The sequence below is a fragment of the Pyxicephalus adspersus genome, chromosome 3 (assembly GCF_032062135.1).
Source record: "Pyxicephalus adspersus chromosome 3, UCB_Pads_2.0, whole genome shotgun sequence".
In the NCBI taxonomy this organism is placed as follows: domain Eukaryota; kingdom Metazoa; phylum Chordata; class Amphibia; order Anura; family Pyxicephalidae; genus Pyxicephalus; species Pyxicephalus adspersus.
This window is the reverse complement of record NC_092860.1, coordinates 90,128,421-90,155,200: the sequence shown is the minus strand read 5'-3', so window position 1 is coordinate 90,155,200 and position 26,780 is coordinate 90,128,421. Positions and strand designations below refer to the sequence as shown.

Here is a 26,780-nt window from a genome sequence, read left to right as displayed (position 1 = left end):
TACAATGGTAAAGCTTTCTAGGTAGTTTCTAGGATTCAGCCTGTAAGTAAAAGACAACAGCCTCCCAGTAGTATTATTTACTTTAGTATTTCTGTGTTAAATAAGGCAAAAAAAGGAAACATTGTCTTTATGGTGTTGGGTTCTACTAACAATAACCCATTTGAAGAGACTGGAGCCAGAAGAATTTGGCATGCTTCTATTTACTGGTTACATGATGCCAGCCAATATCTGAAGTAGTCAAAAGAAAGAAAATCCCCATTGGACGGAAGTAAAGCAGAGGAAAAGAACAAACTGTACACACAGGTCTGTGAACAAAAAAAGAGAAAAAGATTCAATGAATGAGTCTGGAAAAGTTTCTTAAGTTTGGTGGTTTGTTGTTCAAACATTATTATGTCATATACCCTTGGAATGCTACAAGTGAAAAGGTATTTCTTTTAATATGTAGATCAGCTGATTCTTAAAGACAAATGTGTCTGTTTTTATCTCTTGCAGGGTCTGAAGGAGAAAGCTTGTACCATCTAGTATCTGATGTGAGCTCCAGTCCAAAAACTAGCTGAGTAAACAGTGAAATAACTGAGGGACCACGTGGAAGTACAGATACTAACAGGCACACAGTGCTGTCAACAGGGAGCCATAGAATTGTGTGTGCAGGCATAGAGCAGCAAGGAAATTGCCAGCCAATGCTACAAGTTATTCCAGCTTTTATCACCTGGTATTACTGTATATATACACTGTTTATTTTCAGTAACCAGACCAGCCTGCTTTGTGCAATTAAGCATAAACCTGTCTGTGAGTGCTGATCTAATAACTTAGTTTTAATCAGTGAATAGATTTGTTACTGTAACATGAGTCATTGGAAACATTCTTTAGCTACCTGGCTTACCCTAGGCTTGGTTGTGGCTACATGCACAGGTATGGCTCTCTCTCAGGGAATTGACAATATGACTACTATGGAGCAAAGGTTTACCAGAGCTATGCTGAACATGTATGGAAATAATGACATCCTTACTGCCAACAATGTGAGCGGAATGGTGGAAAGCTGTGGGCAAGCACCGGACTTTGGAGCACACTTTAACCAGGTATGAACTTACTTCATATCATGTTACTTAATATGAGTAACCGGCAGGGTCTGATAAAACATGTTTAAAAGGAGTCATATCTGCCAATGTATCTTTTTGACATTTATGTATTTTTTGTTATGCAACTCATATTACTATTTCAATTGCAGTCTCTGTTACTAGGAAGTTTAGAATTGGTAGTTGACAGTATGCTTAAATGGGTTTGCTGGGTGAGCATTTGGATGTGCAGTAAATTTACTTTCAGCATTGGGAGATTGGTGAGGCTACTTTTTGGTGAACAGAGTCAGGACTTACCCGAAGCCCCCTTTAAAAAAATCTTTCCCAAAGTCTTAACTCTTCCTGTAAAGCTAGTGCTAAGGTTCCTTGTAACCCCAACCCTCTCTGTAACCCCAACAATATCCCTTTCCCTGTAACTATGCCTTTAACCATAACACTAATCCTCTATAACCCTAACCCACCCTGTACCCTAACACAAACTATCCATGTAACCCAATGTTTCATATAACCTAAACTCTAACCTTCTTTTTAACCTTTCTTGTAAACCTAATCTTCTTTTACCCCAAACACTAACCATCACCAACAAATTATCTTGCTGTCCCCTCTTATGCGAGCTTTACACTATGCAATATTTTCAATAGATTACATAATCAACTAGATGAAAATATGGATAAAAAAATGACAAAAGTGTTTTTTTTTATTAATCATCAATTATATTTTCATTGATATTTGGGCACAACATTGATCAAAACTTTAGGTAAGTAATTGAACAATTGAGAGGTACATTTAATATTATAGTTGGTTTATAGGATCAATTTATTAAGAGTCAAAAAATGCCATTTGTAGAAAATTTCATAGTGTATGTCCAGCATAAGATAGTTGTCACCAGGACAGATACCGTTGTTCCTTTGCCACCCCAAAAATGTATATCTTTTTCTATCTTATGGTCACCAAGACCAATAGAAGGGGTTAAGTGGTAGTTTTTAACATTTTTGCACACTGACCTGAATTTAAAAAAGTTTTGGTTTTACATACAGTCCAGCTAAGATGAAGTACAGATATCATAGGATTAATATTTAGGAACCCATTTCTGACATCTCATTCTAAAATGCAAGTTATCTACTTTTCAGGTTTTCAGGCCCAAAACAAGTATATCGTAATAATGGAATGAGGAATTGTAACACTTTACTGACACTGCATGCTTGTTTTATATCTATGACTCAAAGTATTAATACTAGAGATTGCCAGGCAACTATTTTTTTTCAGAACAACGATGGCAATGGTACCCTACATATTTCACACTTGAACGGTGTACTTTAAATCTCTTGTCTACATACACTACTTTTTTGTGCTCAGATGCTCTTTGCATAGGCCAGTGATTTTCAAACAGGAGAATACCAAAGAACTGCAGTGGTGATGTATGTAGGGTGGTGTCCTATGTCCCCATCTATTAGAATTAATACGTTTCCATAATTATCATTGCCTGCTTAGGCATTCTACCAAATTGGGACTAATGGCCAGGGACATGCAGAGTCCACCTGCATATGCTTTTACTCAGATTTACCTTTTATAGAGTCTATTACAATTGATAGCTGTAAGGACCACATAAAAATAACTGTGTCACTGGTTGGGGTAATGAAAAACCAACTAGGACCACTGGCCTAGACTGAAAATCCTCCAATAAAAAACAAAATGACTTTAGTTCCTCCCCTGTTAGTAAAAACATGATTAAGAGAACAACAACTTTATTGGATATATCTGGTAAAGAGATCACCAATGAACATTTAAAAGTACTAGATAATGATTTACTTCTGTGTATAGCTTGTATATATTCACATATATCCATTGTTTGCTATTTATTGATGATCCTGCTGTCTAATTTTATGTCAGACAGGGTCTATCACACTAAGAAATATTTAGAGTCTTTAAATATTTGAAATATCTACAATGATAGTAGCTAGAGATCATGTGGTCTTTGCCTAAGCTTTATGCCACAAGAGGAAACCCAGGAAAATAATTATTCATATCAAGAAAGAGACACTTTTTATATAATAATGTCATTTGTCAGTGATGTTATGATCCCTATTGATTCATCCTATTTTTAATGACAATCCTTTAGTAACATATTACTACCTTTACTGTGATACTTGTTTTCTATTATGTTACATAGGCTAATATCAGAATTTCTTCATGTGTTCTTCCTATTTACAGATATTTAGAGAGACTGGCAACATCTGTTGTCTCAGTATACAGTGAACAATAGTTTTTATTCAGTATGGTAAATGCAAGATCAAACATTTTAAAAATTGACATAGTATAATTGCATTCATAATAATAATCATCCTTAGTAATATTAGTGATCCGGTAGACTATTTATTAAACAGGAGTTTACACAATTTTTTTTAAATACTTGCCCATGATAAAATGTAAGCTACAATACAAAAACAAAAAGCTTTAAAATGCATCTTTTATCATTCACATGTTAAGGACCTAGCACCATGCAAGCTTTTAATTTCTTAAGTACGGTCAAAGGGCCTCATTTATTAGGTTTCTGGATTTGGTGGTGCTGGTAGCATTATTCTACAATCGACAGCAGTAAAAGGTCAAGTAGACTGTTACTTCAATGATACAGGATAGATAAGGTTGCATATTGGATGGCTGTATCCTTTTTGTGTATGTGGGACTAGTGCAGCAAGTTATATCTTATCTTACACAAGCTGCAAAATTTGCTTAAAGCCATGTGTTATCTCTTGTTTATGGGCAGTGTTCCTCTTATTGGTGTCTAAAGCATTCAGAACAGTGGAACACAAAAAAAAATTAACTAAGAACACTTTCCTTATGCCTTTTTGTTGCAGGGTGAGGGACCAACAACTGTCAGCCTACCTTGAGTCCAAACATAAAGAATAACAGCAGACCCCATTCCTGTCAAGTTATATCAGTCATATACTTTATCATTTGATTGAATATACTCTATCCAATATAATTTAGATTTTGCAGATCAATGTAAAATCAATGAGGGCTTTGTAAAAAAAAAAAAACAAAACATAATTTTACACAACCCCGGATATACCCTTGTATAAAACAGTTATACCAGCCAATGTTTGTATGAAGCAGGAAAAGTACTAAACACCCCTCAGTTTCTTTTTTTTTTTGCTATTTGCACTCTGCTAGGGGGATTTTCCTTCACTGCATGTTCTAAAAGCACAACAGCAAATGAGAAGAAATCCCTCCTAATAATAAAAGGTTCATCCAACAAAGTTGTCTCAGGAAACAGTTGTCCCCATTGAAAGATTTTCCCTCACAATTTCAAAACATGAAAATGTTACATTTCCCTAATTTTCTCCCCCAGCGGTAACACAGATAGCAATAAAAACTTGACAGATATCAAACACTTCCATACTTCCATAACACCCAAAAAAAAAGCACTATAGGGACTTAAAGCGGTAAATCTGACTATCACTGAAACATTCCCTGTGAGAATATCTTTCAGATCCATGTGTTTCAATAGCAGTAACTGATTCTGCAGGGAAAGTTTTAGTGAATGTCAGATTCACTACTTCATAAATAGACCCCTGCAAGTTCCATAAATTTACCGAAGCTATACCTTCAATACCAATGTATATCCTAAAGCATACACCATGTAAGTCGCTGTCTCTCTGTTTCCTATATCTAAAATTGCATTCAAAGTGGGCTTGGTGGCTTAAAGAAATGTTTTAGTTCTGCTTTTTACATAAAGATACTGTAACAAATATTTAAATATATTGAAACGTGATTAGGATAAGATCAGCAAACTAAAATTAAATTCCATCAAACTTGGAAACAAAACAGAAATCACTTAGTTAGTCGCTATTAGTTCAAACAGAATGAACAGAGGCATGGGTTGCTGTTCAGAGCTTTCATAGCTGCTATCTATGCTTGCTCTGTGAGGAAAGGGGGGCTCGTACTACATCATCAATGCCAGGTTTCTATGCTGTATCCATGGCCTACAAAACAAGTGAAACTGTTCTATAGAATATTCATCTGTTAAGTATCTTTATGCAAATATGAAGGTGGATAAGATGTTCTCTTAAAGAGGGACTATACCCAGCAATTACTAAGTTATCCCCATTCTACCACAGGGCACCCCGTTTTCCTCCTTCTTCACTTCCTAAAGATGATCTTTTTCCATCTTGATTGGCCGCACCAGAATGACATAAGTCATTAGGTTTGTAAGTTCATTCATTCCTAGCACACGCAAGGGAAGCTGTGATTGACGGGTTTTCCTGGCAACCGCAGCAAAAATTGACAGCTGGGCAGCGATCGGGCAGGTAGGAGCAGTTATTACAGAAGGGGTATCACCTGTGCCTTTTTGCAATACCCACCTGCGTGAATCACACATGGTAAAAGGAGCACTTTAGTTTACCTTGTATTTTACATTTGTTTAATATACCCAGTGTTTTAGAAAGCTAAATACTCTTAAAGTAAAGGTAAGATCTACTTTAAATGTTACACTGGGGTACTAGGACTAATGAATTGGCCAAACTATAGGCTTCCCCATTCTTCTCCACATTTCACTGAACAATGTTCAGTAGAGTTATCCTTTAAAGCTGGATTTCAGCCTTACCTTCAGTTCTACTGCGCAACATCCTAGAGTATTGGACAATGGAGAAAGAAGCTGCCAAAGCAAGTAAGGAAAAGGATAAGTATTTGTACTTTTGTCTCCTCATCCCCAGTCAAATGATTAAATTTAGCAATGTATTACCCTGTGGATTGCAGGGTAGGGTGGGAAAGGCAAAATATGAGCAGATTAAACTTTACCTTTAGGTGTTTAAAGTTCCAAGAGGAAGAAACCCATGCCCCTTGTAAATTCTGAGGATTAAATTAAGTAGACAAGATTTACCTGGAATGTTCTTTTCATTTACAATTGTCATTTTCTTTTGTCTCTAGCTGATTGATGTGAGAAACATAATAGTATCATAGTGTAAGTAGGATGGTTATTCCAATATAACAGAATGTCTTAAAAGTAACAGTGCCTTTCTTTATACCAGGGTGTATTCTGTTTTGCAACTATTACTGCGAAATTACAGATTTCATTTTCTTGCACAATAGCTCCTTGTGCTGTCCATGTTAAAATAATATCATCGCTGGACAAAATCCAGAATAAACAATGTCCTGTTCACGTTATTTATACAAGACATGCAACAATTGTATTTATATAAGGGGTGTTTGGATAGAGTGAATTCTATAAGTAATAGAATGGTCAGTATTTATCAATAAACTGTCCTTTCTTTAATATGCTGGCTTCACATTATCTTCTTTCTTCTTGCTTTGTTTTAGCCCTAACATTCTTCATAGAAATGCACGGTCCAGGTAGTCATTAAGTTAATGTGTATCTCCACTAAAAGCTCAATTACCCAAAGGCTTGTAATTACATTAATCGAGGATCATCTTAGAGAGATCTGCCTTGTCCAAATCACCCTCAAAATGTTTGCTGACGTGACTGTTCTGTATACTGAGAAACCTCAAAGTGTTTGTAAATGTTTGCTGCTATGCCCGAGGCTGCATACACGTTATACTTTTGTTGTTGGAAAGGATCTTTCATGATCCTTTCCAACAACAAAAGACAGAGATACATGAATGAGGGCTGTACATACAGCGTCATTCTGCTCTATGGATCGCCAGGACAGATCCATGAACGATGTTGAACAGTCGCTGTACGTACGTCACAATCTCATCCGAGACTAGCCCTGAAATGATAATTGGACGAGAATCATCTGTTGTGTGTACATAGCCTACCTACTAACCCTACTTTGTAAAAAATACTTCTTGTCTGTTTGAAGTTTTGATTCATGAGTATGATTTTAGACAACATGCCTTGTGCAAATATTTGGTAGGATAGACTAGAGTCTAGATAGGCCAAGGGTCATTCCCACTATTAGCACTATTAGAACACAGTCTGATTTTCACCTCCAATCTGATATCCAATCTGCTGTAACATTAGGATCAGCAGGTAACTGATTGTGAATGATTGTGAAGTTCTGAGTTTGCAATTACATGGGGGTAGATCTTATGTGTTGGTAAGTATTACTTGAAAGTACACAAATCATGCCATGTGCAAAGCAGAATACTATATACATGAATGTATTGTTTTTAGACCACCAACCGGATCAATCAGTTGTTTTTTAAAACATTTATTTTTTGGTTAATTTTTTTATGAAATAGGAACAAAATTTTATAACACCTATAGATGGTATGAAGCAAATGAGTGGGATAGTTATGGGATTATGAGTAGGCGAGGGTTGGAAGAGATGTGGTTAAACAATACAGGGAGAGATATGACAGATTACCGTAGAGATGCCATTTAGCATATCTTGAGGAAGTGACATCCAGTATAATGCATAGCAAGTAGCTAAGTGACACCAATTTAGTACATTCTATTTAGGGATTAGCTAACAGGGATAGCAGGACTTTAAACAAAAGTAACACTTTCAATCAATGGCAATAGCAGCGATACATGTGGATATCAGTCTTGCTTAGATAAATGACACCATTTTTCTCAATTGGAAATAGGATACTTGTTTCTAAATATCTTGATTAAAACAGAGATCTAATGCTGAGAATACACTGGTCAATTGTCCAATTTGTTGAAGAAGTCCATTAAATTGCTTTATTGAGTCAATTTATAAGTCAGTTATGAATTTTACTCACGATAATAGATCTTTTTGAGAAATAAAAGAACCACCACCACTTAGGTCAGAAAAAATCTCTGTTATTCTAACATGTATCTGATAGGTGTTTTTAGAACTCTATGGATTTCTGTTCAATCAAATTTTCAATTCAGATCAAATTTTGAAGTCTCCAGATATGTATGGCTAGTGAAAAGCTTGCTTTATAAGTGTTAAATACTGTATACAGCATTTGTAAAACTGCAGGCACTGTGCCTATGTGCCTAATATTTTCTAAGTAAACCTGTAAAGACAAAATAGTCAATGAATTGTGTTTCTTATCGCTAAACCTCATTAGCAGACAGTGAAAACAGTTATCTGTAAAAAGTGTCACCATCATCAGTTTTCACAAATTCTAAAGTCACTCCCTTCACTGTATCTGATGGGATAGGGTCATTTACAGACAGCCCGTTATCTAACCCTGGACACACCACCACTGGTTCCATATGTACTCAGTGGATAGGCAATTCTTAAAAGTAATTGTGTGAGACATATTTTCTTTTGAAAATATAACCGGAAATTGATGTTTTCATCACTGCGTATGGAGTGGAAATGGGTTATAGCCTGTGATATTTTCCTTTATGCCATGGTATGTTACCAGGGCAGAAAATGAAAATTCTCCCCTCAAAGGGGACACAGACCACAACTAAACTTTAATAAGGGCCCTCAATCCCCTCCTGTTCAGTAGAGGTCCCTTCTTCTGTTCTATTGTTTCTGAGTCACCAAATTTGAGAGAATTACCATTTTGCACCAAAGTGCAAATTTTAAATCCTAACTTGAAGCCTTATCTTCATTCTTTATATAGTTATACAGTATTTCCTTTTGTACTGAAATACTTATTCCTATTTTATTGCATGTTGTGAACTTTTAACCACTTAGAAGCTTCACCAAGTTGGATTGACCTTACCTAATTTTCTGGATGGAGGACATCCACCGTTATCTTATTCTTTCCTCCACAGCCTTAAGCTATGTACAAACCCCTGAGCACTTTCACTAGAATGAAAGTTTGTGATCCCATCAATGACAGTAGAATTGGATGAGCAATGTGTAGACAATGCTGTTTGATCCATAAAAAGGGAAGGAAGAGAAGAAGCAGGAAGCAACCCCTCAATGGGAAACAGAAACTTTTTTTAGCTATCAGTTTTTCAGTGATGCAACTGTGATATGGACAGCTATACAGAGGCTAAATTTTTGCTCAAGGCAATCATGGGCATTAATACCAGGAGACGAAAATCTTTCATTTGTACATAGCTTTACTATCTGTGTTCTTCCCTTTTTGTTTAATGGATCTCAGTTTCCATCTCAGTAGGCTTTGTAATGTAAGGAAGTCTGCATGCATATGGGAGCTGCCTAGGAATGCACAATCTTGCATACCATGAAAGTATTTTGCTATTTGCTTAACTTCTTGAAAAGCCATCATACTGCCTAGATCAGTGCTGAGGGCTCTTGTGAGGAATGGAGAGGTAGGGATGTGGTAATGTTTTGCCATGATCTGCTTGCATTGAGTAGTGCAAATAACCAGTGATGACATCATGGGGTCAAAAATATAATATGAATAAAAAAGTAAAGGTCATTAATAAATGAGGGGGAACTGGGTCAAGGCAGGCAAAGTATATAATGATATGAACTTTAGCTTTAAAATTTTTATGTTTTTTTTTACACCTCCAGTATTAGTTTTGTAAAGATTTCCACACAAATTTAAAAATATATTTTTTTTACTAAAGGTTTAGAAATTTTCACGATCCATTTTCATGTCAACATTTTTCTGCCCTAGTAAAAACTGCATCCTCACTTAATACATTGCAGTCACAGGGATGTGAAATGAAGGGATATCTGTTATCTCACTGTATCCAACACTAAATAAATAAAATAAGCTGGATATAGGCTTACTATAGAATGAGAAATCAGTTTGCCATTGGGATCATTTATTCCCCATGAGAGGATCTAGTTGAAATGTTTTGGAGCAGTCATTTTCAACCAGGGTTTCTCCAGAGTTGGCTAAGGTTTCCTTGAGCAATAAGAAATTTGTGACTCTCAGATCAGTTTAACTCAGTGGTTGCCAACTTTCAGACCCACGGACCACTACATTTACTGGCTTACAGGATGTCACTCAAAGGGGAAGAAACTTCCCCAATAGTGACGTTATAATGCCAGAACCCGCCCACTCTCCCATTTTCATCCAAGACGATCCCATCCCTTCGTATCGGGCAAGAATCATCTGATGTGTGTACATCACCCTACAATTAATTTGTCTAATAACCTCTTTACTGTCAACTTACTGCTATTAAGGCATCTGTAGTAAAAACATATTTAAAGAATTGCCTTCTTTACCAGTTAATTATTTGTACTAGATAACTTCCTTTACAATAGTCAGTTAGATTGGATTCTCAGGCTTTTTGTGGCATATCTGTTTACAGAGTTCTATGCATTGTGATGAATATCATCTTTACATAATGTTTGATCTGCAAAAACATAATTAGAATATATTGTTAGCATATCTTAGGCAAATACCTAAGCAACTGTAAGGTATGTGTCACAGGTGTACACTGGCAAAGGATCAGAAGTATTTAAGGTCATTGTTGTTCATGTCTTTGCAGTATACAAATAAAAATATAATTTTTATTCCCAGTTATTGTCCTGTTATAGGAAATAGGTAGGTCAAATATCAAGTACTATTGTATGGAATAATACCATATCTTATGAAAGAGCGGTATAATCCTCCCAAAGTACATGTACAAGAAGTAGACAGATGATGTGGGATCCATGTAGCACGTCTGTATGCCTATTATATTTACTCTTTTTACCTACATTTATTCTCTTCTTTCTTTCAGTGTATGTCCAGTGAAGACATCTTTAAACTGTATGAAAACAAAATTACAGAAACAAACTTTCGGAATGCCTGTCCTGCTCTTTTATACTTAGTATTTTCTCATCCATGTGAAAATGAAGAAAAACCCAACCTCAGGCCCACTCCTGGCCAAGGTATAAACTACTTCTGATACTTACCATATATGTTTAACATATAGAATGTAGCATTTGTTCTATGAGTGTAAATCCTGAAAAAAATGGGTGCAGGCTATGTCTCTTTTGCAAAAAAATACATTCATCTACCTTAACTAAATGCACCTCTCCTTACTCCTTCACCAGTGCCAACATATTTACCCAGTCATTTATTTGTGTTGATTGACCATCTTGATTGCCCATCCTAGAGCCAATGTTCATGTAAAAAATATTTTAGAAATTTCACAGATATACACACAGTCTAAAGAACACTTTTCAGCTTTATAATCTTCCGTGCCAAAAAATGAATCCTGGTGTTGCGTTCCAACATAAAGTGGATGGATGGTCATTACAGGCATCAAAAAGATAAGTGCAAGTAAGATAATATCTTGTATATGTGCAAAGGATCACATACACACCTAAAAATGCTCCACATGTGTTAGCTAAAGGAAAGTCACATCTTTAAATGTAAGGTGTTGTAAAGTCATGGCTTTTGGAGTTTATAGCTGCACTTTTTATTGCTGGGTTCCAGATATAAAACTTACAGTACATGTACAAGTTATAAATATGTTAGACTGGACATAAAAGGCTTTCTTCATGACACAACACTTTCACATTTACAGGACAATATATTCTAGAAGATTGGCAACTATCATATAAAATGATCTTGTAAAATGTTACTGCTAAGACAGCATATCTTTTATTTACTGCGTAACAAAAACTACTTAGGTAAAAACAGTACTGTCTAGGGCTTACAATGCATTTAAATGAAGTAAAGTGAAAAGTGTAGCATACAGCGGAAACAAAAAATGATGTTAGCTTCCCATATAAAAAATATATAAATATTATATGAGGTTCTGATAAAAATGGGGGAAAAGTGACAGGTTCCTTCTCTCTTTTATTAGAGAAGAAAACATGACTGGAGTTCACCCTACAGCTCTACACAAAACTATCAAATATTTTTGGCTGCAGTTATATTTCTAGACATAGAAATGAACCTCTGTCTCTCTTTTAGTGTAAATTGGTGAATTAGCAGCAGCCCCTTTAAGCTCCTAATGTACAAGGTAAAGAAAGCAAAAATAAGGGGTTTTATGGCTATAAATTATAATTATGTATTCATGATATTTATTCATACATAATTAAATACAACAATTAGATATAAATTGGTTCATCCCATGCTCATTGTAATATCATGGGGTTAGGATATCCGTACTATACATAAACAACTGTTTAAAGTATAACTGTATCAATCTTTGCCACCCGACATGTTTCCCCTGTATTGGCTTCCTCAGGGGTATAGCTGGAACATGGACGGTTTTAATATAGTTGAAAATCAGTATTAGGAAACCTCAGTAATAAAGGAAATTAAAATATTGGTTGGTGCATAGATGAAATTCACTATGAGAAAAGTTTCCACAAGGTATGTATGATAATTGTTCGGATCAAGTCACAAAGAATAATGAGAATTAATAGTTAAAGGAATAATCAAATCAGAAGATGTAGTTTACCTACTTTGTGGTGCAGCACTAATGTGCTTTCCCTGCGAGATCCCTTTGACATTTGTTCTTCCTAACAAACTGAAGATGAGAAAAGGTGAAACTCTTACATTAAAAACCGTCCATATGCCAGCTGTACCCCTAAAGAAGCCCATACAGGTGAAACGCGTCGGTTGACAAAGATTGATACTGTTATACTTTGACCCCCCCTAGCGGTATTCCCGAATATAACTCGGGGTGGATTTTATATGCTAAAACAGAAATCCTAAGTCACACTCGGGGTCGCCTTAAACTTAAAAAAAACACTTACCTTGTTCTGTCGGCATCCCCCGGCGTCCTGCTTGTCCCTACAGGTCCTGGGGACACACCGTTCCTCTTCGATCTTCAACCGGCGACTGCAGAGACGATCTCTGGGGTTTCCCGGTAACGTTGGTGCGGGTGGTAGGATTGGCGAGAAATTCAAATAATTTTGTATTGGATTCAATACAAAATAACTGTTTTGAGTCCAATACAAATAAATCTTCATATAATGTATATATATAATTTTAAAATATATATTTATATATTATACATGCTCCTGTACAGTTATATTTCATGTTTCACTATTTTTTTAACAGATTTTTGTGTTTTTTTATTTAAAGTTTATTATTACATTTATTACATTTAATAAATATTGGAGATATTTCGAATTATTATGCCTAAGAATTATAACCTACAGTGTAAAATGAATTTCCATGCAAAAATGTAACGCTTTTTGTATGGAAATACAGACAGAATTAGAAGGCTAGGGGCGTTAAGTAGTTGTTTATGTATAGTACGGATATCCTAACCCCATGATGTTACAATGGACGTGGGATGAACCAGTTTTTATCTAAGTCTTGTTTTTATGTAAGAATAAATAACATGACTATATATTTATAATTTATAGCCATCAAACTCCTTCTTGATTCTTTCTTTGCCATATAGTTCTATACAGCCATGGTTGACAACGTGAATAATGTGGAATGTTCAAGGTCTGAGACTTTTTCACTATAGAGAAGACCTAGATCTTGTGACCCAATGCCTAGGGATATCAGCATTTGATTTAAATTTATTACAAAAAAGACTTTTTTTTCTGTAAAGTAACTCTTGATTATACAGTCATCATTTTGCTTCACAAAGATTTAGTCGATCAATCAAATCAGCAAATAATTTAGTCTCATTTATGAAAGAGGTTATACAGTATCGTATGATCATTAGGCAAGTTAAATGATAATTACTTGCATTCTAAGATATATTGGATTTTATGCAATGTGTCAAAGGTCCCTGAGATTCAGGGTGTGCCAAAAGGTGCAGTATGTGCAGCGGCCAAGACTAGACCACTTAGGTACAGTATTGCTATTCCTGTTACTTTTTATTAGGATTTCATTCATGGAACTACCTGTATCAGCATTTCAAAAGTGTTTCATGCACAGAGGACTCTTTTTGTATAGTTACAGAGATTTATTTTCATTTAACATGACACGCTTTTAATACCTTTTGTCCAGGCTACATGGGATATATTTTATGTATTTTGTTACAAGTCCAGTAATTGGCATCAGAGTAAATTACTTTCATTTATTCCAGGAGCTTTTCTTTAAGTATCTTAATTTACAGTGGTATTCCAAGAAAATGTGAATAAATACCCGTCAGTACAGTATTTTACCTTGGCATATAAAAAAAAAAATGTCATAATAACATTAGTTATTTTCACCATATATTATTATAATGCGAAGCTTTAACTTGTTACAGGTATACCCCCCCAAACCCCCCCTACCTCCCACACACATACACAAAAATGCTTAAAGCAGACCTAACTTAAAACTAAAAATATATATTTTTTTTTGAAGGCAATACCCTTTTTTAAAAAAAAAAATTAAAAGCGGTATTCGAAGAATACCAGGACAGTGCAGGACCCAATCGAGGATTTCTCCAGCTAACTGCTGTAGCTATTAAATCTCTATTGCTGTGAATTATTCCCAGGCTGTACTGACAAGGAAATCTCTGGCACCTCTTAATAGGATTAATGTGAAGAAGCATGCCACCTCTTTCTGCCTTCTGCACATCACTATTAAACAATGAAGCAGTCGGTAATAGTGATGGGCCAATACCGAATGTGCGGGTTAGTGAGGAGCTCTGCAATTGTCTGAAAGACCTACCACCTGGGTTTATTACCAGGGTTTTGGAGGTTGTCAAATGTGCCTGCAAGAAGCTTCTGAAACTAAAAACAAGACTTTTACAATATATGCTTACTACCCAAGTCTCATACATGCATGGACACTGTATATTCACTAATAGTATTTTAATACAATACAGCTTTTTGTAGTCTGGTTTACTGATTGGTATTATTGCTTTAAGAAAACTACAGATACATCTGCAAAATATTCATTCAATGATGTTTAATAACCAAGCGTTTTTTTTCTTTTAGTTTGGGGATTCAGTTTTCTGACTGTAACCATTATTAATTTGACATCGATGCTTGGATTATTCATAACCCCTCTTGTAAAGAAGCCATATTTTCCAAAAATATTGACTTACTTCATTGGACTGGCCATTGGATCTTTGTTTTCAAATGCAATATTTCAACTGATTCCAGAAGTAAGTGGTCCTGAAACTAAAAAGTAAATTATATGAATATGCTTAAAACAAAGTGGGCCTATTTGTAATACAGTGAATGTGACATTCACTGAAACATTTGCTGGGGGAGAATCTCCCAGGTTTTTGTGTTTTAATAGCAGTGATTGATACTCCACCAGGGATTGTCAGTGGATGTCAGATTCACTTTTTTTTAAATAGATCCAAAAATGGTTTATGTGAGTAGAAAACATGTTTTATAACTATATTACATGAGTGGGTTCAATGACATTTTGCATCAGGCATTATAAAGTGGTTAAAAAAAGTATTATAATTATCATGTGTTTATATATCACCAACCTTTATATATAACACAGTGCTTTATATAGGTATATGTCACTACCTGTCCCTGCATCTCACAATATAGTGCCCATACTATATGCTGGGGAGAAGCCAGTTAACCTTCCAGCATCTATGTTTTTGGGATGCAGGAAAAACCTGCATGTTCAGTGCAAATGCACATAAACAAAGGAGAACATAGAAAAACCCCAAGGCAGGACGGCTCTCTATGCAATGTCAGATGTCACTGCAAAATGCATGCTAAATGTGCTGCATTAAACAACACAGCAATATGTATAGTGTGAACAAGCCTTAGGCTATGTACACACGTCAGATTCTCATCTGATAATCGCACGTCGCCCGAGCGACTGTCCTGGTGGTTACAGGGACGATGGACGAGGAACGATTGTAATGAAGGAGAAGGGGAAAGTGCACAGCGGGGCACCGCTAAGTCCTTCTTCCCCTCCCCTCTCCTCTCCATAGAGCAGAACGGCGATGTATGTATGTACAGCGCTCGTTCATGAATCGTGCAATAATTTGTCATTGGAAAGGATCATAAAAAATCCTTTCCAATGACAATTATTACATGTGTGAATGTAGCCTTAGTGTCAGTTTTGAGGAGTTTGACTTTTGCTGTGAGAAGTGGCAAGTAATTGGATATAAATTCAATGACTGTTTTAAGTGCAATAACTCAGTGGCTGTATTTACAGATAGATAGATATAGATAGATATGTCATTCATGTCTATTTACCTGAATCCTGTTTTAACATGTTTAATCATAGTGTTATGACCAGGTGAACATTGTACTGGCCTGGCAAGATAAACTAGAACTGTTTATCTGATGTCAGTAATTAAAAAAAAAATTATATATAAGAATGGTGGTACTTTCTTCCCAATAAATGTGGAAATCTGAAACTTAGAGTGAACATTTAATTCTTCATATAAAATGAATATTCTTGCCTTAACACCTTGTTGATTGAGCCTATAGTCTGCTCGTAAGTTAATTTTCAAACAGCCACAACCCATGTTACATTACTATAAAAGTTTGGTAAGGTATAGTTGTTCATAACAACAACAATTATATGTATTATATTTGCCTGCTTTAAAATGAAGAATTAGTAACATGACTGGTCGCTATAGGTTATATATGCTTGTATATCCCATGGTCATAAGTCACACTGTATCCATGAAATAGGAGTGCCTAGGCACACAAGGAACACTGTTTCTGTAGTCTGAAAGCCGATGCACTACGGCACAATCCTAATGATACAACTGTTAATCTTGTTGCAGGCATTTGGATTTGACCCTAAACATGATAATTACGTTCCAAAAGCTGTGGCTGTTTTTGGAGGATTCTACATTCTGCTGTTTGTTGAGAGGATACTGAAATTGTCTCTGAACATCTATGGGGAAGTAAGAACATTATTATATCATATTACTTAGAACAAAATTGTGCCTGAAAAAAGAACTGGCTAAGAGCTGCACATAGAAGTAAAACCCCTAACTAATATATCCAATGTCTTTATCCACAGGGAGTTCATACCCATTTAGAATTGGACCATCCACCACAGGAAATACACAAAGAGCACGAAAAATGCAAATCTACCAATGGAGCTACAATGTATTCAAATTCAGCGATAACAGAAGTGAATGGTGCTATCAACATTGATCAAGTCAGTGTGGTCTCAAAGGTAAAATGAATTTCAGTACTTAACTAGTAATTTATTAAAAAGTAATTTATGGGAAGAAATACACTGTGGATACACCATATCTCTCCTCAATCCTAATTACTAACATTCTGAATGTAATTGTCCAACTAATCACTCCTGACTGGGTATGCCATAAAAAAAACTGAAAACGTGAGAGAGATCATCAGCATTGTAAAGTCTTACCTAACACATTTAATATTATATTAATAAAATGTACTCACAAACACACAGGTTGGAAATGTGTATTATAGGGATAAGTGGATTTAGTTCCTTGTCTTGTAGCATAAAACAATAAACCTGTATGCTTACTGTCGCTGGATCTGACAGCCTTGCCTGCAATGGTAAATCATTATTCTGATATCATTTGCATGCAGATTTCAACTGATCAAAATATGGGTGAATTTAGGAGAAGCTGACATTACTAATTATGTTGTTAAATCTAAGTTTAGGATTAGGTTATACATGACCCACAGACTTGCTCTGAGAACAAAAAACTCTAAAGCCCAATTCCTGTGCTCCCTTATTACACTGAAAGCAAACCTGTGAATGTAATAGTGATACAGCAATCCAATGTCCCAATGTACTTATTTACATAATACACATGCAAAAACATTTTCTAAGTTGATTGCAGATTTGCAAAACATTTACTGGTGATAAATCAGTCACAGTAATTTAAAATACATCAATCACAATATTTATCTGCAGTAAAAGTTTGATAAAGTCAAAACCTCTTTAAAGAAGGTTTACTGAACCTTTCATGAACTGTAACCACTGGGCAAGTAAAGCAGATTCATGGATGGCGAATGCCTCTGGTGTATCTAACTTGTGAGCCCCTGTGAAAGTTTGTATGCTAATCAGACCTAATAAGCCCTGCTATACTATAGGAAGAAGAAGAAGAAAGGGTCTTTTTACAGTGTTCAGTTGCTTGGTACCACACATAAGACAAATCATTTTTAGACTCTTAATTTCATTAGCTTACATTTGAGTCTCCTGACATTCTCATGATTTCTATTTTTGTATCCTGCAGAGTATATACCTTTTATCAGCAATTTTTTATATTAGATAGTTAAAAAGAAAAGATCCCGCACGTCATTATAATTAAAGTTTTACAGTAGATTAAGTTCATGCTGACAAAATACTGTCTGCAATAAACCACTAAAATACTTGTAGGTGTAAAAATGCTCTTTATAGCTTATATCATTTTGACAGCATTCTACATGTGTTGCCAAATGTGCAGGTTTAATTACACTACTGGAACTGCTGCAGCAGCAAAAATGTTGTACAGTACATATAAAGAATCTGTGTCATGAACCACATATTAACCTGTGAGCATATTGTGTGAAAGGTGTTAACCTTGTATGAAGGTACTTCCTTGTATTTTTATTTATCCTTTTTTCCCCCTAAAACATTTACAGGGCTCATTCCTTTGTGTTATACATTATTTACTGCCAATTGTTGCACTTTTTCTTTACATAATCTGACATCTTTATCTGCATATAAGAAAACTTGCTATCAAAAATTTAAATGTATGGGCCATGTGACTGAATCAGAGGCTTAGTATAAAAAATGTTTGGCCACATAAGGTTTGGTTCAGATTGGTTCTGCAGGAAACCCTTTATATTTTGACATACTTACTGTAAGATTTAGAAAGCATTCAAAATTCAAGTTGTACTCCTGGAAAAAAGTGTAGTACACAACTGTAATACATATAAAAGGAACTTTTTTAATTGGCAAAAAAAAATGTTCAACATTTGATCCAGACCTCTCTGCAAACACAGCTCGACCCCCACTTCCTAAGACCTCTCTGGAAACATTTTTTGAAAAAATCTATAGTTGGTATAAAGTGAAGTGCACCATTATATTATAGGGTCATTTCCTAATATAGTCATTATCAAATAATTGTATTTAAAGAAAATGTTCATTTACTGGATGCTGACTGTTTTTTTGAAGTGTAAATACTATTGCAAAAACTAACCCTTCCAGTAAATCCTCCTCAAAATGGGACTCACAATATTACCTTCCTACCTACCTTTACTAAATATGTTATATGTTTAATGATTCATGTGGGGGGAAAGAGCATTGCATTGGACAATCGAAGTACCATACTGTATCTTAATTCTTAATACTTAATTCTTATTGATGTATTCTATTCTTTCTAGGATTCGGATGAAGAAAATCACTGTTGGAGAATCAGAAAATGGACCCCGATGAAGGAGATTGGAACATTAGCATGGATGATTACTTTAAGTGATGCCTTGCATAACTTTATTGATGGGCTTGCCATTGGGGCTTCATATACATTATCTCCTTTGCAAGGACTGAGTACCTCTATTGCCATTCTGTGTGAGGAGTTTCCTCATGAATTTGGTAAGTGACATGTGTACTAAATAGATTTGGCTATGGACCAGCATGTAAAGGGTGTAAATTGATTTGAAGCTTAATTTACTCATACCATATCCAGTTGTGCTCCTGTATAAACCTGCTGCTAATTAGTGACGTCTCCTTGCTTTTATTTCCCATCGATCAGCAGTGTAAATAATATGATGGCTAAAAGCTGCTGTGTTTAGTTGTTATCCTTATATACCCCACTGCTGATTGATATGGTCTTCTTGCCCTTAATTGCCACTGATCTGCAGTTTGCATATTACCACTGCTACAAGCTGCTTGAATACTTTGTTTAGTCATTACAGATTATGTTCCTAACTAGCTAACTTCCCCAACCCCTCCGCTGATTTTTGTGTTCCCCTTGCACCACATTCCAACTCATCAGCTGTTTCAACTGCTCGGTGTGGCTTGGCTTTCTACAGCATGATACAGCACTCTGATGGAAAACCATTGCTTTTTAAAATAAATAGCATAGTTTGTATCCCATTGTGAATGGAGTCTAGTGTGTCAACAAATGTCAGTGCAGCAGATATCACTATTTTAACAGCTGATTGGTGGGGGCTCTGAACATCGAGATGTTTACCAGTACTCAGAGGGGAAAGTGATGTGGAAAAGTTATGCCCTTGTTCTTTAAAAGTGAACTTCGACTTTTCAGAGTTCACACTTATGACTTGTGTAGGAAGCACTATGTAGGAGTTTAAAACTATGTAGGAAAAGACAGAAAATCTGTCAAGTTGCTGTCTGTGTCCTCAATGCGCAAAATTGCCTATCTTTTTAATGAGCTGTCAAAGAGAAAAAAAATATGGAAAATGTTTAAATGGAAAAGAAGAAAGCAAGAAAAATACTGTGTTAGGTAAAAGTTAGAGTATATTGCTGCTTGAGTCTTGATGTCCTATAGAGATCACTCATCCTAGTGACTCAATGACGAAATGTAGGGGAAAATCTCCAATCTGGTGACAATAATAAATAATTATCATTTATATTATTCACTGTACTTTTTATGTTCCTCACTTTCCTTGCTGTAATTATTTACCTTTAATATTTATGTTTAACAAACTTAGACCTTATTCACACAAATAGACTGTGTAATGCACAGCACCACACAACTAGCCCCAGGTTGCTTTCCCTTGTGATGCTGACCTCATTCATTACATAGAATGGGGAAGTGCACATAACAATGAATTGTGTGCAGCACTGCATTTTAGCAATGCACTGCTTTCCATTGCATATACTAACATCACCCATTGCGTTCTATTCAATGTCTGATATTCTGGCATATTGCAAACTGTGTGGGGTGCAGTACTGCCCTGTAAATTATACATAGTCAGAATAAAGAAAAGCAAGAAATAGAAAATAAGAGTGATCAGTAATTTGGCAGAATGTAGCCCTGTACTTGCTTGATCAATCGAATAATCTGTAATGGTAAAAGGTTTTTTCAGAAGATCACATAATAGTTTACTAATTGCACAGTACACAGCAGTCCACTACCTAATAACTTGTGTTTAAACATAGCATGACCCCTGTGCCCTGGGTGACCTTTGGTCCAAACGAGATTCTGTTTACCATTAATAGTGGTATGGAGTGCAACACCAAAGTATATTACTGTTTAGGCAAGTGATGTCACAGGGGAGAGAAAAGTGTGTTCCACCAAACCTTTGTGATGTTAAATGTAGGACTGCATCTCATCTGTAAGAATCCACTCTGAATGACCCTCTACTTTTACCTTTACCAAAGGCTCTTTTTCAACTGTTAGAGAAGATTTTTTTCTATTGCTCAGAAAATCCAGAAGGTTTTAACACTTTACAAAAATCCAAAAGTCTGGTAATTATTTGCAAGAATGCAAAAAGTTCAAACCTGGCCTAATCTAACCAATAAACATTGAAAGATGTAGCCATACGACTCCCTTTGTGCACATCTGGTAATAACATTATACTGGCTTTTTGGAAAATAGTTAAACACAATAAATGTTTTACAGGGCTTTAGATCCTTGAGTATACCTCTCTCACAGTACCAATCTATCCACATCATTTCAATATTCTAGTAAATGGACTACGGTAAATTGCATTTTTTAAAATTAATATTTTTGTTGCATTTTGGGGTGACCCTATAGGCCTTTTTTATTCATACATTCAAAAAGAAAAACAAAGTATATCTTTTGTCTTGTACACTTCTGTTATATTGTTTATTAGTATTTTTTATATAATATATATATATATATATATATATATATATATATATTTTTTTTTTTTAATATATATGTTGTATGAATTAAAAAATATATAACCTACTTTTACCAGTATATATATTTATATATACACATTTATGTGTAAAAAATATTTAGCAAGGGCATATATCTGTATGAAACAATTCAGTATGTAACATTTTTTCACCAGTAGCTTTGTAATTTTTTTTCAGGTGATTTTGCAATCTTGCTGAATGCAGGAATGACAATTCCCCAAGCATTATTTTTCAATTTTGTTTCGGCTTGCTCTTGTTACATTGGTTTGATTTTTGGAGTTCTAGTGGGCAACAACTTTGAACCGAGCATAATATTTGGACTTGCTGGAGGCATGTTTTTGTATATTGGACTGGCAGATATGGTAAGACAAAACTTTTTATAACTGATTACTAACCTGTAGAATCCTTTGCTTTGCCTGTTTGTACATTATCTTTTTGTCTGTACAGTACAGTCTGATTGTACATTAGCTTTCTGTCTCACTGCTAGGGTTTTGCATTGAGAAAAATCCCCTATGGCCCACCTCACATTAACCTTGCACGTAACCCATACAATCCAAACATCAACCCCTGCCAGTAACACTCACACTTTGCCTGCCTGTAAATCTTACATTAACTCTGACACTAACCCTGCCTGTAACCCTAACACTAACCTGCCTGTAACCTTCACACTATGAGCCTGATTTATTAAAGCTTTTCAAGACTGGAAAAGATAAACTATCATGGAAGAACCTGATTGATGCAGCAAACCTGGACTAGATTTGGTCAATGATTAAAAATATTTGTCAACTAAAATCAAATTATTTTTAAGAAGTCCATTCCAGGTTTTCTGAATCAGCCAGAATCTATCTTCTCCAGTTTTGGCCTCATACAAGCCCTATGTTGGAATTTGGAACTGAACATGGGTTGCTTTCATTGAACCTTAATGTACGCTTTATTAAATGAGGCCAAGAATGTGACACAATGCTTTACTTTATTACTATGTTGCAGGACAAAAATATGCACACCTGCCAAGGCATTGTTAGATTAGGTAATGTTTATAACTGTTTAGCAGCACAGTGGCTCAGGAGTTTGCAGGTTCTCCCCGTGTCTGTGTGGGTTTCCTCTGGGTACTCTGGTTTCCTCCCACATCCCAAAAACATGCAGTGAGGTTAATTGGCTGCTCCCTAAAAATTGACCGTAGACTACATTAATGACATATGTCTATAGTAGGGACATTAGATTGTGAGCTCCTTTGACAGACAGTTAGTGACACGACTATGGACTTTGTACAGTGCTGCGTAATATGATGGCCCTATATAAATGCTGTGTAATATTATTAATCACTATTCTGCTACCCAAGCATTTTAGTTAGCATAATATCTCTACAAATTATCCATCAATAAAACAAACAACTAGATTGTATTTACCAAATCACATTTATAAAATGACAACACCATGAGAAGATGTAAGTCTCCTTGTCAGGTATGATCTACATATCTATTAATACCAGCTTCCCCAGATAATAACCATGACCTTTTCTGGTGTATGTTGACCCCACTACCCAGGAGAGGTGCATAGAGCCTTCACAATGTATTTGTGTCATTGTTGGCTAACAAATAGCACTTAACCCCCTGGCCGTTAAGCCCGAGCATGCTCGGGGTAAAAACTTTTGCAATTTTCGTAGGATAGGATTTTATTAAAAGTACATTTTTTTTTTACATGATTGTGTGTTTCAAACTTTTTTTTATATTCATGATATCTACTAGACCCTTGTTCGGACAAATTTCTGTAACTTACAGGTCTAAAATGTAAAAAAAAAAAATTTCATGAAAAACAGTGTAACGCTTTTGGTACAGAAATTAGACATCAGTGTAACGCTCAGGAGGTTAAGTACTGTGAGCAGGAAAAGATGAGAAGTGATATAAGAACCTTGTCTCTGCTTCCACCTAGAGGGTACTGCTGGGAAAACACTGCTTGCTTATTGATGGAAGCTCAAAGCATGACTTTTATGTATATTTTATTTATTTTTCAGTTTCCTGAAATGAATGAAATGCTCAAAGAAAAGATTAAAGGAAGGAAAAGTGACATGATCTATTTTGCCATTCAGAATGCCGGTTTACTTAGTGGGTTTGCAATCATTCTATTAATAACCCTATATGCCGGAAATATTAAATTAGGTTAATTTATGTTTCTCCAAAGTCCAAATACCTTGAAAAAAGAAAGAATTATACCATGGCTTCATACCTACTATCTTCAAACCTCAAGAGATGATCCTTTCTTAATGCTCACTTAGATGAAAAGGCTTTGGAAGCAGATGCATGGCATATGCAACAAACTGCTGCTACTTTCAAATGAAATGATATGTATATATCTTTGCAAGGGAATGCACCCGGCATTACCTATACAGTGTTATAGTGAGCCAACGGTGTTACAATGTATGATTTTTATACAGTACTGGTGGCTTTGCTTTTATAATACATGTGATTTTGGAAAATGATTGATCTCATGTCCAAATCACTGTAAATATTATGTAAAAAAAGCTTGTTTTTGTACGTGATTTTCCATATTATTGCTTTTGTTTCATCACTTTTTGATTGTCTGTTCTTTTTTTGTACTTAAAAGCATTAGGAATACTGACAGAAGAAAGTGACTGTCTTAGTTCATTCAAATGAAATTAGATTCTATGTCATATTGAGCATATATTTTTTGTTTTAAAAAGGTCAACAAACAGATTAAACAATTTTTTAAGTCAAAGCAAAGTATTTAGTGTTGCTGTTGCTTGTAAATGTATGTATGAAGACTTTATAGGTTAATATAAAATTTGGATTTGCATACATTTTAGTGTACTTCAACATATAAGAAGGTAAAAAAGAGAAATAATTTATGGTACTGGGTAGAGTGCAGATTTAATTAAAGCGATTCATTTTCCATGGTAGCTCCTCCTGCTAAATTTTGCCAAAACTTTGGATACTATAGTAGGTGTAACTATTTATTTACAATAGATGTAAGATGAAAAAGAAACTTCCTAAAGGTGATACATTTTTTTTCCTTTTTAATTTCCATAGTACAGGTTGACATTCAAAAATCCGGCAACCTCCAGAGCTAAGGAGTGCTGGATTTTCGAAAATTCCAGATTTTTTAGGGTTATGCTGTGTATATTTAACAGAAAATGACTACCTGTACAGTCCTTTAAATTGATGCTTAATCCATAATGGGGCTTTACAGCAGCAAATAAAATGAGAAGTAATGAGCAGGAAAGCAGTGCAGGCAAGGCCCAACATCTAATTCTGGTGCACAGAGCCATCTACACATAAACAGCTTCTTCAGAAAACTGTGTAAATTTGAAAATGCGCTCCAAAATCCATGCCGGAAATCTGAAGGAACCAGATTATTGATAGCCGGATTTTTGAGTGTCAACCTGTATAGCCAGCAAAACCTGATAAGAGGAAATACCAGAAGCAGAAACTTTACCTGACAAGTGCATGACACCTCTTAAAGTGGAACTGTCAATAAAAAAACTTACACTCACCTACAGCTAGAAAGCCGTTGATCCCTCCCCGATTCGTGGCCAATTGGTCCTGCGCCATACCATCATTCTTCTTCGTGGCGTGTGCTGGATACCAGGCACTGTCATCTTCTTTTGTTGTCTTGGGATGTCACCCAATCTTGCACTGCAGAGGGGTAAGATTGGGTAAGGCCACTTCCTGCAAATGTTCAAAAAAAGTTCCCCTTCTGCGCATGCCCAATGAAAAACAAAGGTGCCAATCTTATGCATGCGCAGTGAGATCTACATTGTTTTTAGCAGCCTCCCATAAAGCTGTGGGTTTTCTCCTTCAGCCTTCACCATGGTGGCAGTAAAAAAGGAAAAGGAAGAGTCCTCCCTTTTAAAAAAAAAAAAAGTGAAAAAATTGAAAAAAAGAACATTTTTTTGCAGTATGTAAAGGGCTTTGCCACCCTTTTATATAATGTGAAAAATTTGATGAAAGGATCACTTTAAGGGATCCTGAACTCACACAATGTCCTCAGTTTTCTAGGATAAATGATGCCTATTTAGCCTCAAATACTTAGGTCATCTAGTTCCAGAAAGGAACTACTTGAAGGGGGATCCCTGAGAAAAAGTGAGTATTGCAGTTTTTTAATTGTATTTTTTTTAACAAATGGTGCACCATTTTATTTTCATGTTTTTATTTTGTCTAGTTATTTTAGATAACACTCTGCCATCAGCAAACTGTATGTCATGACAGATGTGAAGATGTTCCAATTGATGGCCAGATTTGAACAATTTTAATTACTTGTCCTTTTTCTTTGGAAATGTGTTTCTCTGCTCTACTTGTTTTATAAAGCTTAGTGTGCCATTAACAAGCAGCTATGTATAAATATATTTCAGGCAGTCGTGAGGGGCAGGGTGACAGCTTGAGCATTTTTTATTGTAACCACTACCACTGGCTAAAAGTACACATTAGGATAAAATCTACACACTTTCCCATGTTTGCAGTTCCCATTGATACCAATAGGCCAGGCCACACCACAGCGTTTTCTTGATGGGCTGTAAAGAAAACACATCCTACATCTGTTAAAAAAAGTGTTACAACATCCAAAAATGCCCAAAAATGTATTCTAAATGCCTAGGAATGGTTAAAAATACCTATAAACTCCAAACACCCCCATTGACATGAATACCTTTTTGGGCTTTTTCTACTTTTTTGGGGCATTCCGGGACATTTTTGAGATGTTTTTCCCTATCTAACTCTTCTATGACACATATATTGGTTAAAAGTGTCTTTATAAACTCTTAGAAACACATATAAAAGATGTAAAGGCATTTAAAAGCAATTTATATATAAAATCAAAGTCAGTTTAGACTTAAGGATAACGAAACCAAAATTTACCTGTAAAGGATAACAAAAATGTAATCTACTGAAATGTACTAATCCTTGACAGACATACACTGGTTCCATACTTATCTTTTACTTTTTGTAATGTATTTTTATTAAATTTTAACAGAAAAAAATACAAAACAATAACAAAATACATGAGAAAAAAAACAAAGCTGTACAAACAAGGGGAACATACAGCAGTATTATACATATAAAGAATCCAAGGAGAAAGGGCAGTGAGGAAATTAATGTATTAATTATATCATATAGTATCGTGTTTATGATACAGTAGATATACACATATAATTATCTTGATACAATGTCTTGGCTGAAAGCTAATATTGGAATATCTTTGAGGTATATCATAGTACAGTCAAGGCAAGAA

At 35.3% G+C, this 26,780-nt stretch overlaps 2 protein-coding genes across 2 annotated transcripts in view; one reads left to right on the top strand and one right to left on the bottom strand.

The window, feature by feature from the left end:
• Positions 1 to 24,277, top strand: SLC39A8 (solute carrier family 39 member 8). Its single transcript, XM_072405643.1, has 9 exons — positions 1 to 303; positions 493 to 1,079; positions 10,612 to 10,762; positions 14,723 to 14,892; positions 16,498 to 16,620; positions 16,740 to 16,898; positions 19,076 to 19,283; positions 21,717 to 21,901; positions 23,551 to 24,277. Exons 2-9 carry the CDS (start codon positions 846 to 848, stop codon positions 23,698 to 23,700), a joined length of 1,380 nt encoding a protein of 459 aa, XP_072261744.1. The 5' UTR covers positions 1 to 303; positions 493 to 845; the 3' UTR covers positions 23,701 to 24,277.
• NFKB1 (nuclear factor kappa B subunit 1) overlaps positions 1 to 26,780 on the bottom strand; it is a 142,669-nt gene that overhangs the window by 105,101 nt on the left and 10,788 nt on the right. The window lies entirely within an intron of this gene.